At 37.4% G+C, this 16,775-nt stretch overlaps 1 protein-coding gene across 5 annotated transcripts in view; it reads right to left on the reverse strand.

Moving 5' to 3' along the window:
- Window positions 1-16,775, reverse strand: part of PARD3B (par-3 family cell polarity regulator beta) — a 413,399-nt gene that overhangs the window by 190,454 nt on the left and 206,170 nt on the right. For 3 of the 5 annotated variants that reach the window (XM_055812186.1, XM_055812184.1, XM_055812188.1), the window contains exons 11-13: window positions 14,523-14,708; window positions 8,215-8,385; window positions 4,701-4,830 (exon numbers count right to left, since the gene is read on the reverse strand). In XM_055812186.1, coding sequence (XP_055668161.1) covers window positions 4,701-4,830; window positions 8,215-8,385; window positions 14,523-14,708 — 487 coding nt within the window. The remainder of the gene's footprint in view (window positions 1-4,700; window positions 4,831-8,214; window positions 8,386-14,522; window positions 14,709-16,775) is intronic. The other 2 variants (XM_055812185.1, XM_055812187.1) reach the window with 2 other exon arrangements.

Here is a 16,775-nt window from a genome sequence, read left to right on the forward strand (position 1 = left end):
CTAATTTAAGAGAAAAGGGTTTACCAGGGGGCAATCAAGGCAGACAGCAACAGACTATATTTATTAGATAAGAGCAATGAGACAGTTCCCTAAAAGCAAGCAAGCAAAGAAACCCCAACAAAACCACACTGTTAGCTCAAGAACCCTATAAAACTACTGGCTGGGCAGCTTCCTACCTAAAGATCAGAAATACAAGAAATATTTCAAACCCTGTATCTCAGGAAAAGTTAGACCATCATTCAAAGAAAGTGAAGGTGAGCAAATGAAAAGTTCTAATGAGGCCTTAAAAAATGCCGATTGCCAGTCTGATGCAGAAAACAGGTATGCTACCTAACATATGCACACTGTCTTCTCGCATTATGATCACATTCTTTCAGGTTGCAATTTAAGGACAGGAATCAGAAATGAGGAGAAAATGGCAAGTTCCCACAGTAAAACAAATTTAGAACAAAGGGAAACTCATACTGTTCAATGTTATTAGATGATCTGAAAGATGAAGTGGAAGATGAAAAAATTTACTCATGTAAACCCACTCAGAACTACCAAAAATAAGCAGACTATGAACCTCTGCAAAAAGACTGCAGGCTATTAAGTAAACAGGAAAGGCAGGTGGAATTCCCTGTCAGTGACTGTGAAGTGATACACATGGCAGTGGGGGAATTCTCTTGACACACACACAAAGGCTATTACTTCAGCAATTACGACTCCGGAACAGTACAATAAAAGTGCACTGGATCGTTCTTTTAATATATGCTTAGTGAAGTCAAAAAGAAACAAGACATTAGAGCCTCAAGAAAAGTCCAAACACTCCATTGAGAACTCAGAGTTAATGGTGTGCCTATTTTTGAAATAGCATCTAAGGTTTCATTCTTCCTATCTGAAAAAAGGATGCAATTTAATTCAGAAACAATTTGAAAAGGTGGCAAGGGTAGTTGGACACATGTAGAAACATTTCTACAAGGACCACAGACTAGGATTCTTTGGTTTAGAGTAAGAAGCAATAAAAGGGTATACAAGCAGTCTATGGAATTGTAAAAGCCATGCATAAGGTGAAAAGGAAGCTTTCACTGACTCTCATACACAGTAAATAGCAGGCACTCAGTGTCACTGTCAAGTTGCACACCTAGAACTAATATGAGGTAGTGTTTTTTTCCGGTGCAATTAAAACATGGAACTCATTGTCATGAGGCTGTTTGGGAAATCCACTTTTTTAAAATATATTAAGAAGTGGACTAAAAGGTAGAGTGGTATCAATGACACAATAGTCCAGACAGTACATCTGATTTAGGAAGTCCCTAAACTACTGACTGCCCTAAGTAGGAAAGAGATGCCTGATGGAAGGGAACAAAAACAAACAAAAAATACCCCAAAACCCCAAAAAACTGAAACAAAAAGAAAACACCACACCCTACACTGTGCTTTATCCTCTTTGAGCAACCTCTGATAGCCATAACAAGAGACTGACCATATCATGTAGTTACATTAACTTTGATTCACAGTAATTAATAAATCATTTCACAAAGGGTGTTTGGTGGCGTTACCACGTTGTTTGTTACCACTGGCACTTTTCTTGCAGTACAAAAATGGTACACATAGAAAAATGGCAGACTTCCTGAGTGAAGCAGAAATGACCACAAGGGACTACAGCTCCCAGCAAAATGGGAGCAAGAGCAAAAGAGTGAGAGAATTTAACTGAAGAAGCAGTCACTGGCTTCATGTTCAAGACCTCAGGAAATTCTCTTAACAGATCCAGAGAGATCAGAGGAACAGCTAAGCCACTAAACAAAATATACTGAATTTTCAGATATTAAACAGTTTAGGAGAATAAATAAGCCTGTCTATAAGACACATGTAATATTTACAAGCAAAATTTAAACATTAATTTAAAATTTCACTTCTTAGTTTTCTATCTTGACATTACCAGACGTATGGAAACAGATGCTTGTACAATCATGAAGACTCAGCAGTCTATGGTAGTAGAGAGAGTTTATGATTATTCTACTACTTAACCAGAGAGATGACAGCATTTCCCCTAAAACCGTTTATAACGTAGGGTTCTAAGAAATATATAGGAACCTCTAATGAAACACATTCCAGTAATCTTTCAACACCAGAGATGTAAAAAGCTGCTGGCACTGAAGTATCAATTCTCAAAGAGGTTGTTCTAAAAAAACACTGAATCTGTGCAATAGCTTGGCAGCAAAAGAAGTGAGGACCTGAAGGCAGCAAGTATTATTCATGCAAAAATAGAACAAACACTGGCATTTCAATATTGGATCAGTATCCTCCCCCCCTTTATTTAAATATCCACAGGCAAGACAAAATGTAATGTTTTGGCTATAACCACTTTTCCCCAGACATTAGTTTTTCTTGCTCATGTATAATAAAAAAAGGCTCTTAAAACAGACAGCAGTATTAGCAGGCCAAGCTTCAGTGTATTTTTGCTGAGATTTTATTATAATTTTATTGGTAGGAGCAGTGAATGGTACTGGAAATAACTTATTAGAAAACATTAATTGAGAAAGTGACATTTTATTAAACATAATACCGCTCCTGTCATTAAATTCATACATCAGATCCTGTATTATGTTAAAATCTCTTTTATGTTTTATTATTCTTCATAAAAACGTACCAACCGTACTTCTACATACAAGATCTGGATAGTGCGCCATAAGAATGTACAAGGGACTGTTCCTGCCTGTCACAAGCAGCTCACTATGTCTGTGACTCACATCCTTAAATGAACACACAACCTAAAGTTCATAACTGAGTTAAATGAGGGTTGTGAACAGATGTATTGTTTTGCCTTTACATGTGTCTTGAAAGGCGGAGGACAAAACTTTATAAAAAAACATGCAAAAAATATTTTGAACCAGTGACTGGAAATAGGTGACAAGCAGAATGAGTATTAGCTCAAAGTAATTAATACCATGACTTCAAAATTACAGAAACATTCCTACAATGTGCGGGCTTACTGCAAGCTCCAAGTGCTTTCTACCAGGAACATTTCTGACTGCAGCCCTGTTGCAGACACCTTGCTGCTGAAAGTGCCTGTGCAGTTCCACATTAAGATCACTTCAATTTTACTCATCAAATGCCAAATCTTCAATAGAAATTGCAATACAGTGATACTTCTGGTAAATGCTAGCAACATCTTTGTCATTTGTTGTTCACTGACTCCTTCCAGGCTATGGATGGGAAGCTCCAGCCATGTCAAACCCTCTCTGACAACAGCCCCCAGCAGCACGCCAGGGCATCCTTTCGACATCCAACATACATTCTCTTCCAAGGCCATCACATGTTTTTGCTATAATGCCTTCTTATCATCGTTCTTTAATTAAAAAGATGTCTATTGAAAATAACTTCATGAATGAGCCGCAAACTAGTCATCCTGATTTTTGGATCGCAGTTGGAGAATCCTTACCTGAAAGTAACATTACTCTTACATTTCAAAACAAAATACATGGAAGTGACAAGTTACCTGTTGCCATTCACCTCTATCAATGGCTCCAGAGCAGTTGCTTATTTATATGCTTTTTAAGGAAGTGTTTATTAATGAAGGTATTTGCTGCTATCTGATCCCTTGGCAATGACTAACTCTACAGGGCAGGCTAGCTCCAAGGATGACTGACCCTTTTCTCATGTAACTACAGCATCATTTTAATTTCCATACACAAGAAATATAGGGTAGAACTACACAAAAGGATCTGATCTTTGAATATTTACAAGGCTTGTGTCTGTATCTAATTCTTTGCCTGGAGTCGCATTGTCAAAATACTGTAGTCACCACAAATTATTTACCCTTAAACTATACGGGAGTTTCTCTTGAGCTTTACAGATACGGGCTCTTTGATTTTGGTTAAAAGTACCCCACACAGTCATCACAGCAGCCTACGAAATTACTTTTTGCCAGCTACCCTGATTCCACAGTTGTCTAGGGAAGTGGGAAAAATCATGCATAATTCAACTACACCGAAGAAAATCTTTTTTTCTTATTGGAAGGTATTCAAGTGTGTGCTTGGCTCGAAGAATAAGAGCACACTTAGAAGGACAGGGGTCAAGACCATCTCAAATACTTAAGACTTTTCAAATAACTAGTACCTTGCTGAGTCAGGTGCAAACTGGACAGATAGCAGAGTAGTCTTAAAAACTCTTACTTATAAGCTTGCATATGCTCATACATGTAGGTTTTCTTTGTACAATGTACACATCTACTTAATTTTTTTTTAATGAGTTACTTAATATAATTCAGATTTGTAAATTAGGGCAATATTTCTAACCTTTGAACAAAGTTACCTTTAAGTGCACTTTATGAGTATCATGCTTTTGTATAAATTAATTTAGCTTATAATAACCCCTGGGACATAATCTAAGAATTCAATGGAAAAATCATTGCACTCATTAAAGATATATAGAAAATAAACATTTTGACAACATATATTTTGCACTCATCATTTGTTTTTTATCCAACCTTACGTGTTGGGGCAGCGAGCTAGAAACTGTTACTTAAACTGGAATTTGTGCCAGGAATCTAATTCACAACTTCTGAGTCAGCTCTCCCACCCTCGCTGGATCTTCAAGCCTCAAAGTAACATAGTGTGCACTTACTCTAATTAATTGCTTTTCTAGTGACTGTAGATCTCAAAAAAACCCCAAAACACAAAGCACTTTTATCACAGAGAAGGATATCTAGAGACTACCTTTTATTCTTTCTTGAGGACTGCATGTTACAAACTGCTGAAGAACAGTATCATTGCGTTGGGAAGCAGCTGCAAAGTTATGACTCCTGTCACAGGCTGATTTTTGAAAGACTCCCTGGTCTGAGCGCTCCTAAGAGAAAAACAGAACCACACATTGTAGCAAAAAATTTAAATTTTCAACAATGCAGAAGATCAGCCATCATTACAGAAGATGCACAAATACAGTGTAATGCAATGTGTTCACTGTACATTGATTCCCTTCAAATGAGAAACTTGAAAGCTATCTTCAAAATGACTGTTTTTGCTGACCATGAAATAAGACAATATCTAAGCAATAACAATCATTAAGTGACGCACAAAAACGAAGACTTTTTTTTTTTATGACCCACAACTGGCTTCATTCAAATGCTCCATCTGGGAGGGCAGCTTGTGACATTGTCAACACAAGAACATGGGCAATGCCAATGGTATTTTTCTGCCAGCCAGCTGGTTCCCTTCTCTCAGAGACTGTGTGCATATGTTCTGATGATCACACACTAGAGCAGTTTTGCAAGTAAGGAGTTACACCAAACTCCCAAACACAGGTCTTCTGGCTAGCAGCTAAACAAACTCCTGTCACACCTCCAGTCAGCTTTTCTTTTGAGACATTTCCCACCCCCCCCCCCGTACATGCCATATCGCCTAATTTATTCTCCTGAGCAGTTGCTCAAAAGAAAAAAAGGGGGGGGGGGGGGGGGGGGGGGGAGAGAAATAATCACAGTTTCTAAAACTGGGACAGACCCAGAAAGACGCTTTCTTACTCATAATTCAGGGAAAACAGAAAATCCACACAGAGGAATATTATGGCTAGTTTTCAAAATAACCTTTGTAGTTTCTGTGATTTTTCTATCTGCTTTTTAAAGGGGCATCTAACTGGCTTCTATTTTTAAAGCACATGCTCATTGTGCCAGCAAACTTCACACTAAACATACCATTCCTTAAATTTCATAGTCACAACTGCAGAATGTATGTATCTAATGGGTACAAGTTTCTTTGTAAAATAACGCAAGAGGTTTAATGCATTAGCAAGTGATTGCCTGCAAACCAACACATAAGAAAGGACAGCGGGTTACATCACCTTGCAACCTGCCCTTCAAGCTTAATAATATTAATAATAAAAATATTAAAGATAATGAAATAATGATAAAATAATAAAAAATAATAATAAAATGGAAAAATACACCCCAGAACACAAATCAATGCTGGAATGCTCGTGATGACAATATGGCTACAAATGCAGTTTCAGTGGACAGGCAGCACATGCAACATTCTCTCCTCCTCCTCAGTGCAACATGAGCCAATTGAAAAGGCTATTTTGAACCTCTGTGCAGAAACACACACACCATACAGGCACTGACAATTATGGTGCTTCTTGTTACTGGTGATTCTTTAGTTTACATAAGATCCCCTATGTCACAAGGTCCACATTTACTACTTTCACGTGGACACTGCTAGCTAAATTAAGCCTTACAACATCTGAACTAGTACTACCTTGGAGACGTGTACCGACTGGGACAGGGAGCCTTAAAATAACAGCAACAACAAATCTGCTTTTCCAGCTCTTTGACAAATGACACAATCAATATCCTACAACTGATCAGTAACCAGCCTAATTAGAGTATCCAGCTTATAAAACATAGCTGTTATGGAAGACCTCCATTAGTGTCCTGACCAATAAAAACAATAATGCATTTCTAAACATATACTCCTACCAAGCTGAGATGCTGTATTCAGGAAGCTTTTTTGGGGAAAGGAAAGAATGGGCAACAACCCATTTCTGCTGTGGTCTCCAGACTCAAATGGAATTACAATTGAACCTAAAGACTACCCTATAAAAAATTAATTCCTGCCTAAAATGAATTTGATTCAATCAAGACCTCATTATACATTCTTCACAGGGCATGAGTCAAGATTATTTACCTCTTTCATATGTCTGGACAATAAACAAAACTATACACTTAACTACAAAAAGCAGCCTCATACTTTTATTGGGTCAATCTGATGTTTGATTAGAAGCTTTTTTTAAAAACAATTTGGCTCCTGTTAAATGAAGAAAACTTGCAGAAGTGAGCTTTATTTGAAGGTAAGCTATCTGTCTCATGCTACAAGACTGCACAATAAACGTAACCTATACTTAATAATTCTTCCTCATGGCATAATGCTATATCACATAGAAAAGGAAAGCAAAAATGCATTTTCCTTTAAAGTATTCCAGAATTACTAATGAGTATTTTTTATATTTTCCTGGCATGATTGACATCATGTGGCTTTTGCAAAGGGTCTGCCCAACAAAGTTAGAGCATAATGTTCAGTAAGTAATATACTTCTAAATCTATTTCTCAATCAATGGTGGTAGTAGAACAAATAGGAAGTTATTAGAAAATATTGAGTTAATTATACTAAAAGATAATCTGCATTCTCTTCCCGCCTCTGATATCTTGTGCGAATAACACCCACAAACATGATTGTTCTTAACGTTTTGAAAAGTTCCAGCAATGCTTGTTAGGTAAGAAGCTTGACATTTTCTCTTGAAATTCTATAATGGTATTTATTACAAGATTTTATACCACAAATACACCTGTATGTGTTTTTATTTTAAGGAACTGTACAGATGTTGAAAAACTTAAAATATTTACTCAAGGGTCAAAATTAAAACGAGGATGAGTAGTAAGGGCAGCCAGTATACACACATACAAATTAACTATGTAAAGATGAAGAATGAGTGTGCATATATGCATGCATGCATGAAGGAGAGGGAGCAAGAGAGATCATAAAACCGTTCTTTTTCAAAGTTGGAGCCTATCGGCAACCATCGATTTATATGAGGTCTAGAAAAGAGCCATTAAAATTTCTTTCTTCTCTTACTTTGTTACCTTACTTAAACAAACTTTATGCTAATCAACTCAGAAACACATCCTGAAGCAGTGGCCTTCATCTGACCAGGGAAAGTAAATATATTAATTCCTTGAAGGTTAAAAAAGAAAAAAAAAAAAGTGGGGGGACAGGACAGGACCAGAACACACATGCACAACAAGTGGAGTGAATTACTAATGACACTGAAAAAGCAAAAGTGAAGTTAAATCCAGGTCACACTAAAATATCAAGGTCTCTGATCATGACAACAAATGAAATCAGAATTCAAATCACCTATATCCCAGCTATTGCCTTTAGAAGGTAGTAGATAGTCAAAACTACATTAATCCTAAGATAACCCTTTCCGGGACCACATTTGCTTTTGTTCTAATACCTGTCAAATAAAGTAAGAGGCAACTTTTAGCCCGGTCTCAAACAGGAACAGCAAGACCAGGAGAGATCAACCAGAAATTCTACACGTATCCTGACTCCAGGAAGGCAGGAATTCATTCTGCCAGGAGGGAGGAGCTCTCTGTGACCAAGACTTTAGCCATCATCTCTTGCATGCAAAAACACTGGGACTGGAAAGACATTTATCTAATAAATGCATTCACTGCTTCACCTCCGTCTGCACCTCTATTCTCCGGAGAACTACCAGCTGGATCCTCCCTCGAATGTTCCCCTCCATGGACATGGAGCGTCTCAGTGTTTCCATAGCCTCATGATTTGACTTGCCCAGAAGTGACTCCCCATTTACTGCAACAAGCTGATCATTTACTCGCAAACGACCATCCTACAAGCAAAAAAATAAAACCAAAAAATGTTTTAAATAAGAATTATTAGGCAGAGAGGCAACATACAGGAAAGCAAGATGCAGACAATCAGATATTGCTTTCTAATAAGAAACAAGAGACTGCATAGTACCGGGTCTCTCAAAAGAAAAATCCTTTGTCCATTAATTGGCCATTTTTTCTTCCATTTACTAGATTTGGGGTAAAGTTCATAGGGCAATTAGAAACACAGAAATGCATGCACAAGCTACTGTTTTTCCTGCATGTACAATTTAATTTGCATCAGTTCTACAAAGAAAACATTAAAAGGAACTTCTGCCTAGTTAAAAAGGACCCACAGCTGTTAGTATCTGCAATGCAACCATAATGGAGTACTGCAACACATTTTCCATGCATTATTATCTGCTGTTAAGGTCTGGTAAGAAACAGCTCCAAAAATTATCTATATTCTCACTAGTGTCTATGTTGTCACAATTACCATACCACCATATGGGGTAGTGTTCTCAGTTCAGGATGGTCATTAAGACTTAAGCATCCTTATTTTAATTAATGCTGTCCGTTTTTTTAACATTCCAACCTGCTGCCAATAATAAAACTAGGGCTGAGCCACATCAAGCAGCCTATGCTTTGAAAAAAGTCATTCCGTTTCATTGCCAAGGTTAACTGACATTTGTGAGCTTAATAAAATCGTGGACACTGCTATTTGGTGATTTAGGAGTCCTACTGCTGTTGTCATTATTATCTGTGATTTATTTCTTTTCATAAAAGCATGTGCCATGGACTTTTCTCTTTAACAAGAAAATAAGGTCTATTTAATTAAGAGACAAGAGTTTCTTTTAAAACTTGTCAAGTTCGCAATTATCAGGTTGGCATCAGACCTCAAAGAAGGAAGGAAAAGAATAGAAAAACTCAAGACATCCAATATAGAAGGGCAGTGAAGAAAGAATAGCAGAGAAAGAACTTGCACAGAAATACGTTGATTACTTAAAACGAATCTCATTCCTTCAAAGGTTCATTATGTACTCTTCAGAAGGCACTCGTCCGAACTGTTTACATTTCATGCATCTGAGTAATCCACAATATATATACTTTTCGATTTTTATTTCTTCCTATCACTAAGATATTCAATTAACTATTCCACTGTTGCTGCCAAGTCTAAGTCATTTGTGCTCAAGTGAGCTACAGTAGCTGTGACAAACCCAGCTTTACTAAAATGTTATTTTTGTTGGAACTTAGTATCATCATTACCATGGCAGAGTATGAATAGCTAAGGACCTGAAGAAGAACAGCATATACCAGGATCTAAAATAAACCGGGAAGGATAAGAAGATTGAAAGACAAAATTGGGAGATGACTCACTCAGTGAAGGAAAATGAAGAGAAATATAACTTTTCTCAGGAGGGTATGGAAACAAAGGATAGGAAACAGCAATGCCATTTGGAAAAGATACTGAAACCTCTCCCACCTCTCTGCTGCGTATTTCATGCCAACATAAATTACATACAGCCAAAGTAAATAGGTTAACCTCACCCCTTCTCTACATCGAAAATGATGCCATCACATGCTAAAGTTTAAGGAGAGAAGAGTTAACATTTTTGAACAGGGAATTTTATTATTTGCACATGTTGCAATTCCTTTGTGTTCTATCAAAATCGGCTGAAATGAATGGAGTCATTCACTGCAACAGGAGTTTGAGGAAAAAATATTCTCTTTTTTGTGAGTTTCTGTAACACCCTGAAAATTTTACAGGTTCTCATGTCCTTCTATTGTCCCACAGGTTATTGGATTACTTTTTTTCCTTTCTGTGGATAAACACCTATGTATAAATACCCATTAAAGCTTCCTATTAAATTGTATAAAATACAATGTCAAATGAATCTTGTCATGACTACATCTGTTGACCATGCAACTGTCCTGAACACAATGTGTATTATTACATCAAATGCTGCAGCTTCAGAAAGCTCTGAATTGGCCTGATTTTTCATTTGCCTTGTAATATTTTGGTATGAGACTTTTTATTTATTTATATTTTAATAATGTCAGTTCTTAAAGTACTTCTTTTGATGCATCTCCCTTCTTCCCATTCTGTTACGTGCTCCACTTAAATACAAAATTCAACATTTCAACTATGATCAGAGAAAAAAGGTGTGCCTGCTTTATAAATGCTGATCAACAACACTTGCTAAGTCACCTGTACAAGGTAGGCTGAACACTTTTCACACATGCTCAGGTAGAAGTTATTTCACAAAAGAACTTTTGCTATTTTAAAGACTGGGGGGTGGGTGGGTGGGGGAAATGCCAATGTTTAAAACAGTTTCCAAATACAGATTTTTTACATCACTGATGTTATGGCCTGTTTAGAAGCCTAAACTTCAGGACAATCTGCTTGGCTCAAAATAAGCTAAATGTTTTAACATATCTTTTTCTTTCATCTCTGAAAGGTAGGTTTCTTTGTGGCTTCTGAGTAGAAAAACAACATTTGGCATTTCAGCAAAACACTTTTCAAATGCCATCTCTGAAATTGCAAGTGAGTTATTCTAATAAAGGGTGAAATTACTGTTCCCTTGCTTATTCAAAAAAATTGTTTTTTTTTTCCATGGAGACTCAGAGCAAGGGGTAGAACCTACCACCACATGGCTACTGTATTCAGACAGCCAGTCACAAGACTCTTACGCTTTTTACAGTAGAGCAGGGAGATATAATGCCATGTTCTTCAGGGACTTATGTTTTTAAGCAAAGCACACCTAGTTATTTCCCGTATCACATCAATGACATCTCTCTCAGAAAGAATTCCTTGATGGCATTTATTGGAATCATCCAGTTTCCCCATCCACAGCACACAACAAGCAATGTTTATAGCAACAGCACTCAGAAGCCCCATGGAGGTTCAAGCTATACCACGTCTGATTTGAACAAATGCACGTGTAGAAAATACTCCATTACTTCTAATAATGGCTCTGCTGCATTTCAGCTGCAGTAGACAGCAAGTACCTGATCATCAGGAATGTATCACAAGTAAAAAGCCAAGAAGTCTCCAGATGAACAAGGCTGAAATCCCTGAAGTTGTGAGGAAAGATGACGCATTTAAACTCAGTCAAACGTTTTCTTCATGTGAAAGGCTCTGCACTATTACAAATATTCTTGTAACCTCTTTATGTTAGCGATAATAAAAAAACAGACATTTCAAAAATTACAAAAGAAGGTTAAGAAGGGACATAATGGTTCAATCAGCAAAAGCCAGTGTTCTTATTCCTGCAGGATACATTGTTAGAACACCAACTAAGAACATTAAGGCCTTTTTACTTTGTTTGGTTTTGTAGCAAGAGCAGTAAATAGGCCTTGGGTCTTACTGTAGCATGTATGATGCACGATGCATTGATATTGCCTTTTATCTTTAGCTGGGACAAAAACCATAAAGTATAGAATTAAAAGACTTCAATTTCCCCTTACTTTTTTTTTTTTTTTTTTTACAACTTCCTTACTGTACTTTGCAATTCTACTAATACATCAGAGCTAGATTAATGTTTTAATGTTTTGAAAAACACTAAAATATGTTGGCATCTCTCCAGCCCTTTGGTTCAGACCAACAACAGTTAACAGTAACCAACAAAAATTGCCTGCATCTCATGTAACTCTTCATTCTAAAAAACACGCTGGTGAAAGAAATTTGATGTATCAAAACCTTTACACAGCGTTAGAAGAACTGAGCATTTACTTCAGCAGTGAAGCAAATGTTGAAGTTAGACGTAAACATGTCTTCTTTTGAAGACAAGTGGTGACTGTATAGACAAGGGGATAAAAGCTCCCTCTTATATTAGCATAACACAAAATTAGAACAAATTTTAAACTCCAAATGCAGAAGTGAGAAATAGTGAGAGGATTCTCATGTCAGAGAGCATTATGATTTCCTCCTGTGATAGCTTCCCAAGAAAACTTTGTATACTGAAAAGCAAATGCACGTCTAAATCCGTAATACACCATTTCAGAGAGTTATAATGAATAGCATGGGAAAATGCTCTGGACAACTACCAGCTAGAACGAAAGGCTTTTTACTTGCTAAAAGGCGACATTTAAAATAAGGACAATAAGGGCATGTTTAAATATTTATGCACAAATATGTGCACACTTTTTAACTTGATATAAGAAATTTTATTAATTGTTAATACCCACTGATTATGCTTTGTTCGTTATGAAGGTCATTAGACAGGAGAAAGACAGCTGGTCTCCATGCATATGCAACAGTAAACTGTGGCTCCTCAGACATTGCCAAAATGACTGCATTCTGTGAGTGTTTGTATAAAACACATAGGACAGGTTCTCTGAATAGTTCTGGCTGAAGTAGCTGAGGCTCTAGCTCTCACTTGCTCTGCAGCCTACACACAGTTCTAATGGGTATAAGGGTTACAATGGGGTAGAATAGAGAACAGGTCACAGGACCACAGGCTATCACAAGAGAAAATAATCTTCCAGTCATGGTGGCTTCCTGTGCCAGCAGCCCGTTTACTTAGGTGTCAGCACAGAAGTTCTGCTTTATTACTCTGCAGACCCCTGAAGCTGAAATCAACTGCTACGGAGTGAGTAACTATGGGAGAATAGTGTGGTAAAGATACAGAGCTAGAAAGGGTTGTCTTACGTGTCTATGATGTGACAAGTCAGATAGCCAGCCCACTAAAGTGCCAGAATACAGCTCCACAAGCTTTGCTGTTCAAAACACTGAGTTTATTTGTAGCAGTATAAGCTGTCACTGCAACTGGTGTGGACAATTATTCGGGGAAAACACAGCTGGGAAGGAAAGGAGGGCAGCCTTATTTTCATAGTAAAATGAGTTGTACTCTGTAGCAGACATGCACATAAATTGAGTTTATGCAGCCCTAATTTGGCCAATCATGCCTTAACTAATAACTGATGTAAAGTTACTCAGCTGTCACTTAGCCCTGAGTTAACCACAGACAACGTTCTGAACTGCATGTACCAGGCTCAGGTATACTTGAGAAGATCCAAGCTTTGAAATACCTGTGGGACTAGGACAGGTAAATAATAGAAGCAGGGAAGTATTAAACATTCACATCAAAACTAAATCCTTGATTATTGCTATTTACCAGCTGCTGTAAATAGATGATCATGGAAGTTTTAATGCTGTGAATTGTCTTATTCAGCAGGCTGATGTCAGTAGAGGAATTTACATACACTGAATGAAAAGGTACTTTTACAGAATAGAGAACTGTGAGGAATTGCTGAGGTAACACAAGAGACAAAAATTACGTTATGGATCCACAAGAATTAAGTGTACTAGCCTGAAAGATTAAGACCTTTGTTTCTAATTTCAAGAAAGTCATCTTTTTCAAGTTTTATTTTGGAAAAAATGCAGTCAACAGATTTCCTAAGGATTAGAAAAAAATTCAAATACTTTTTAATCATAAAAATATACAACAGTCCTTGTATAGTCCTTAGAGGGAGCAGAACAATTCATAATACTGTCATTTACCAATTTATTTAATCCACCTCAGGATCAATTGGTAACTTTTGAGCAATTGATGCCAGGCTCAGCCAAGTCACATTTTTACCACACCGGTAAAAAAATTAATCTTTTGAATAAAAGAAGAAAATTACGAGCTAGCTTTTTATTTACAGCACAAATTAAACACATAATCCTTAACATCACATAATTGTCAATTTCTAATTTTTGTGAAGAAGCTTGTCTTTTGATTGTTTTTTATAGGTCTGCCTGTATCACTTTGGGAGGACCCAAAGCAGTGCAGATAGTAAATGTAGATATCTAACTTCTCTGTCCCTGTGCCTAGAGCATGCAAACTTCCCCATGCACTTCCGTGAGCTGTGGGGAAGCTGGGAGGCAGTCTCTCCTTGTACCCACACACCCTTATCCTTCTCCTCTTTCCCATTTCCTGCAGCATCCAAATGCCCCCAAAGGTTTCCACCAATTTGCTTTCCTTGTGGCAAACCCTACCACACGTAACACCAGAATCCTGGAACAAAACTTAAGTAGATTTGCAGCTCACCCAAAAGAATGTGTGACAAAAAGGTATTCATTCCTAAAATGCTTATCAAGTGAGGTTCACTGGTCAGCATTAGAAACATCAGAACTATAATGCAGTCATCACCTGATGTGCTTCTTCCATACCTTAAAAGCAGCACCTCCATGAATAACAGATTTGATGAAAATCCCAAGATCAGCTCCAGTCTCCCGAGATTTGTTGCCTTTTAAGCTCACACCAAGTCCCGCAGAGCCAGAATCGTTCAAAGGAATCTCAAAGGTCAACTGCTCTGTGGTTTCTGGAGAAAGAATGCTGCAGTTTGGCTCTCCTTTCTGTTGGAGAAAATCAGGATGAAAACATGAGCGAAAAGGGGGTAGAGACAATGCATAAACTAGTTTTATCCATGGGTTGATACAAGAAACGGTCCTCTTTTCCAGAAAGCAGCTTGAAGAAGCAGCCTTATAACCAACAATGTATTTAGCTGTATTTTGTCACATGAGCTGGCTTAAAATGTTGTTTTTAATGACCCCTAGCAATATGCCTAAATATAAGGTAAAATAGCTTAGTTCCACACGATCTAAAACTGATGTTGCAGCAGAGTACAGCGAAGACATTTATTTTAAACACAGCTGCATTAAAAATGTAAGCCATAAAACACTCAACATCTTTACATGCAGCTCACAAACCATAATGATAGCTGTACTGTTAAATCCCAATCTCCTCTGAAAATAGTTTCATCCTTAAAAAATTATCCTTCTCTTATAGCTGTCTACAGAGGGAAGTTAAGTGTAACAAAAGCGAGGGTAAGAATTTAAAATGCAGTAACTTACTCTGCATAACTCCCTTTATACATACTTCTATTCCATAGAGGTTTGGTGGGGTTTTTTTTTTTCCTTCTGGTGTAGGTTGATCCCAAGATTTTTCCTAGATTAGACTTCTGTTTATAAGAATGCCAAGTCAAGTATCCACAGCTAGGGAAGACCAGAAAGAACTTCCTTTTACTGTACATGTATGTACAGTTTTGCAGCATTGTATGTTGCTGGGGTTGGTTGGTTTGTTTTCTTTTTTCTTTTAAAGCAGATCAGAATTATAAAATTAAACAAAAACATTTTTTTGCCTGAAAAATTCATACTGGCACTCTACAGAAATAAAACCAGAAGTGTTCATGGAAGGTATTAGTGGAAAAGACCTTATGCATCACATCTGATTTTATTCCACTCTTCCTTCTTCGTATAACACCAAGACAATTAATTAGGTAGTTTCTTGTCATTTGGACATTTTTTTTATTCTTTGTAACAGTAGTGTTAAAAAAATCAATAGGAAAAACACTATGAAAAGAAAATACACAGACAAGTACAAGCTGAAAAAGATGACTGGGGGCTGCTTTCAGTGGTGTCAAAGTCTTACGTTAAATTATCAAAGAGAAGACACACACACAAGGAGGAGTGCAGTAGCTGGGCCAATCCTCCTTTTACCTAACGAGGGATCATTTCCAGGGCCTAAGCTGCAGTACATACACTATCAATGCAATTATCAGCAAAGGTGCCAGTAGTACAGGTATTTTCCGAGCAGCCAAAGCAGTCCCATAAAGTCATCTGTTGTGCTGTCTGATCAACAAGAAGCACAATCACAGAACTGGGAGCAGAAATTAAGATCCCGAAGCAACAAATAAATTAGAAACAGTAACCACTAAGTATACATTCATTTATTTCAGATGCCCGTTCACTGATGAGCAGCAGCTACTGGCTGGAGAAGAACTGGATGAGCCACAGAGCTAAGACTATAAACCTCAATCCCAACATGCACCAAGCTCAAATTCTTCCTGGAATGTAACTACATGACATTAAGTCAACACAATTTGCCTAACTGCCAAATATAAAAATGACATAATACCAACACTGGCAATTGTCTTGATGCCAGCACTCATTTCCAGTACCTGTGTTACTCATTTGTGCTTTTGTCTTCGCTCACCAGAAGTAGACAATTCTCCATTACAAATCTGTCACTTTTATTTCTTAGCCGTGGATATAGAGACATCCTGAATGTAATCCCCCTAAAACCTACAAATTCATAACTACTGTGAACAATACAGAATGATAATTTCTGAATACTCCTGCTCTGACTTCCTTCAAAAGAATCAGTGTAAGGAAAACCCCCAGTATTACTGGCCCTCTAACATCAGCATTTTGCAGTTAGCTCTCTCAAGGTTTTAGAGGAAAGATTTTCTGCCCAGTCTTATCTTTTTCAAAATGCACATATTCTCATCAGCCAATTCAGAACTCTTAGATCAGAGCTGCACTCAAATCACAGAATGGTCAGGGCTGGAAGGGACCTCTAGAGATCATCTAGCACAACCCCTTGCTAAAGCAGGTTCACATAGAGCAGGTTGCACAGAGTCA

Source organism: Falco peregrinus, chromosome 8, assembly GCF_023634155.1.
Source record: "Falco peregrinus isolate bFalPer1 chromosome 8, bFalPer1.pri, whole genome shotgun sequence".
Taxonomy (NCBI): Eukaryota; Metazoa; Chordata; class Aves; order Falconiformes; family Falconidae; genus Falco; species Falco peregrinus.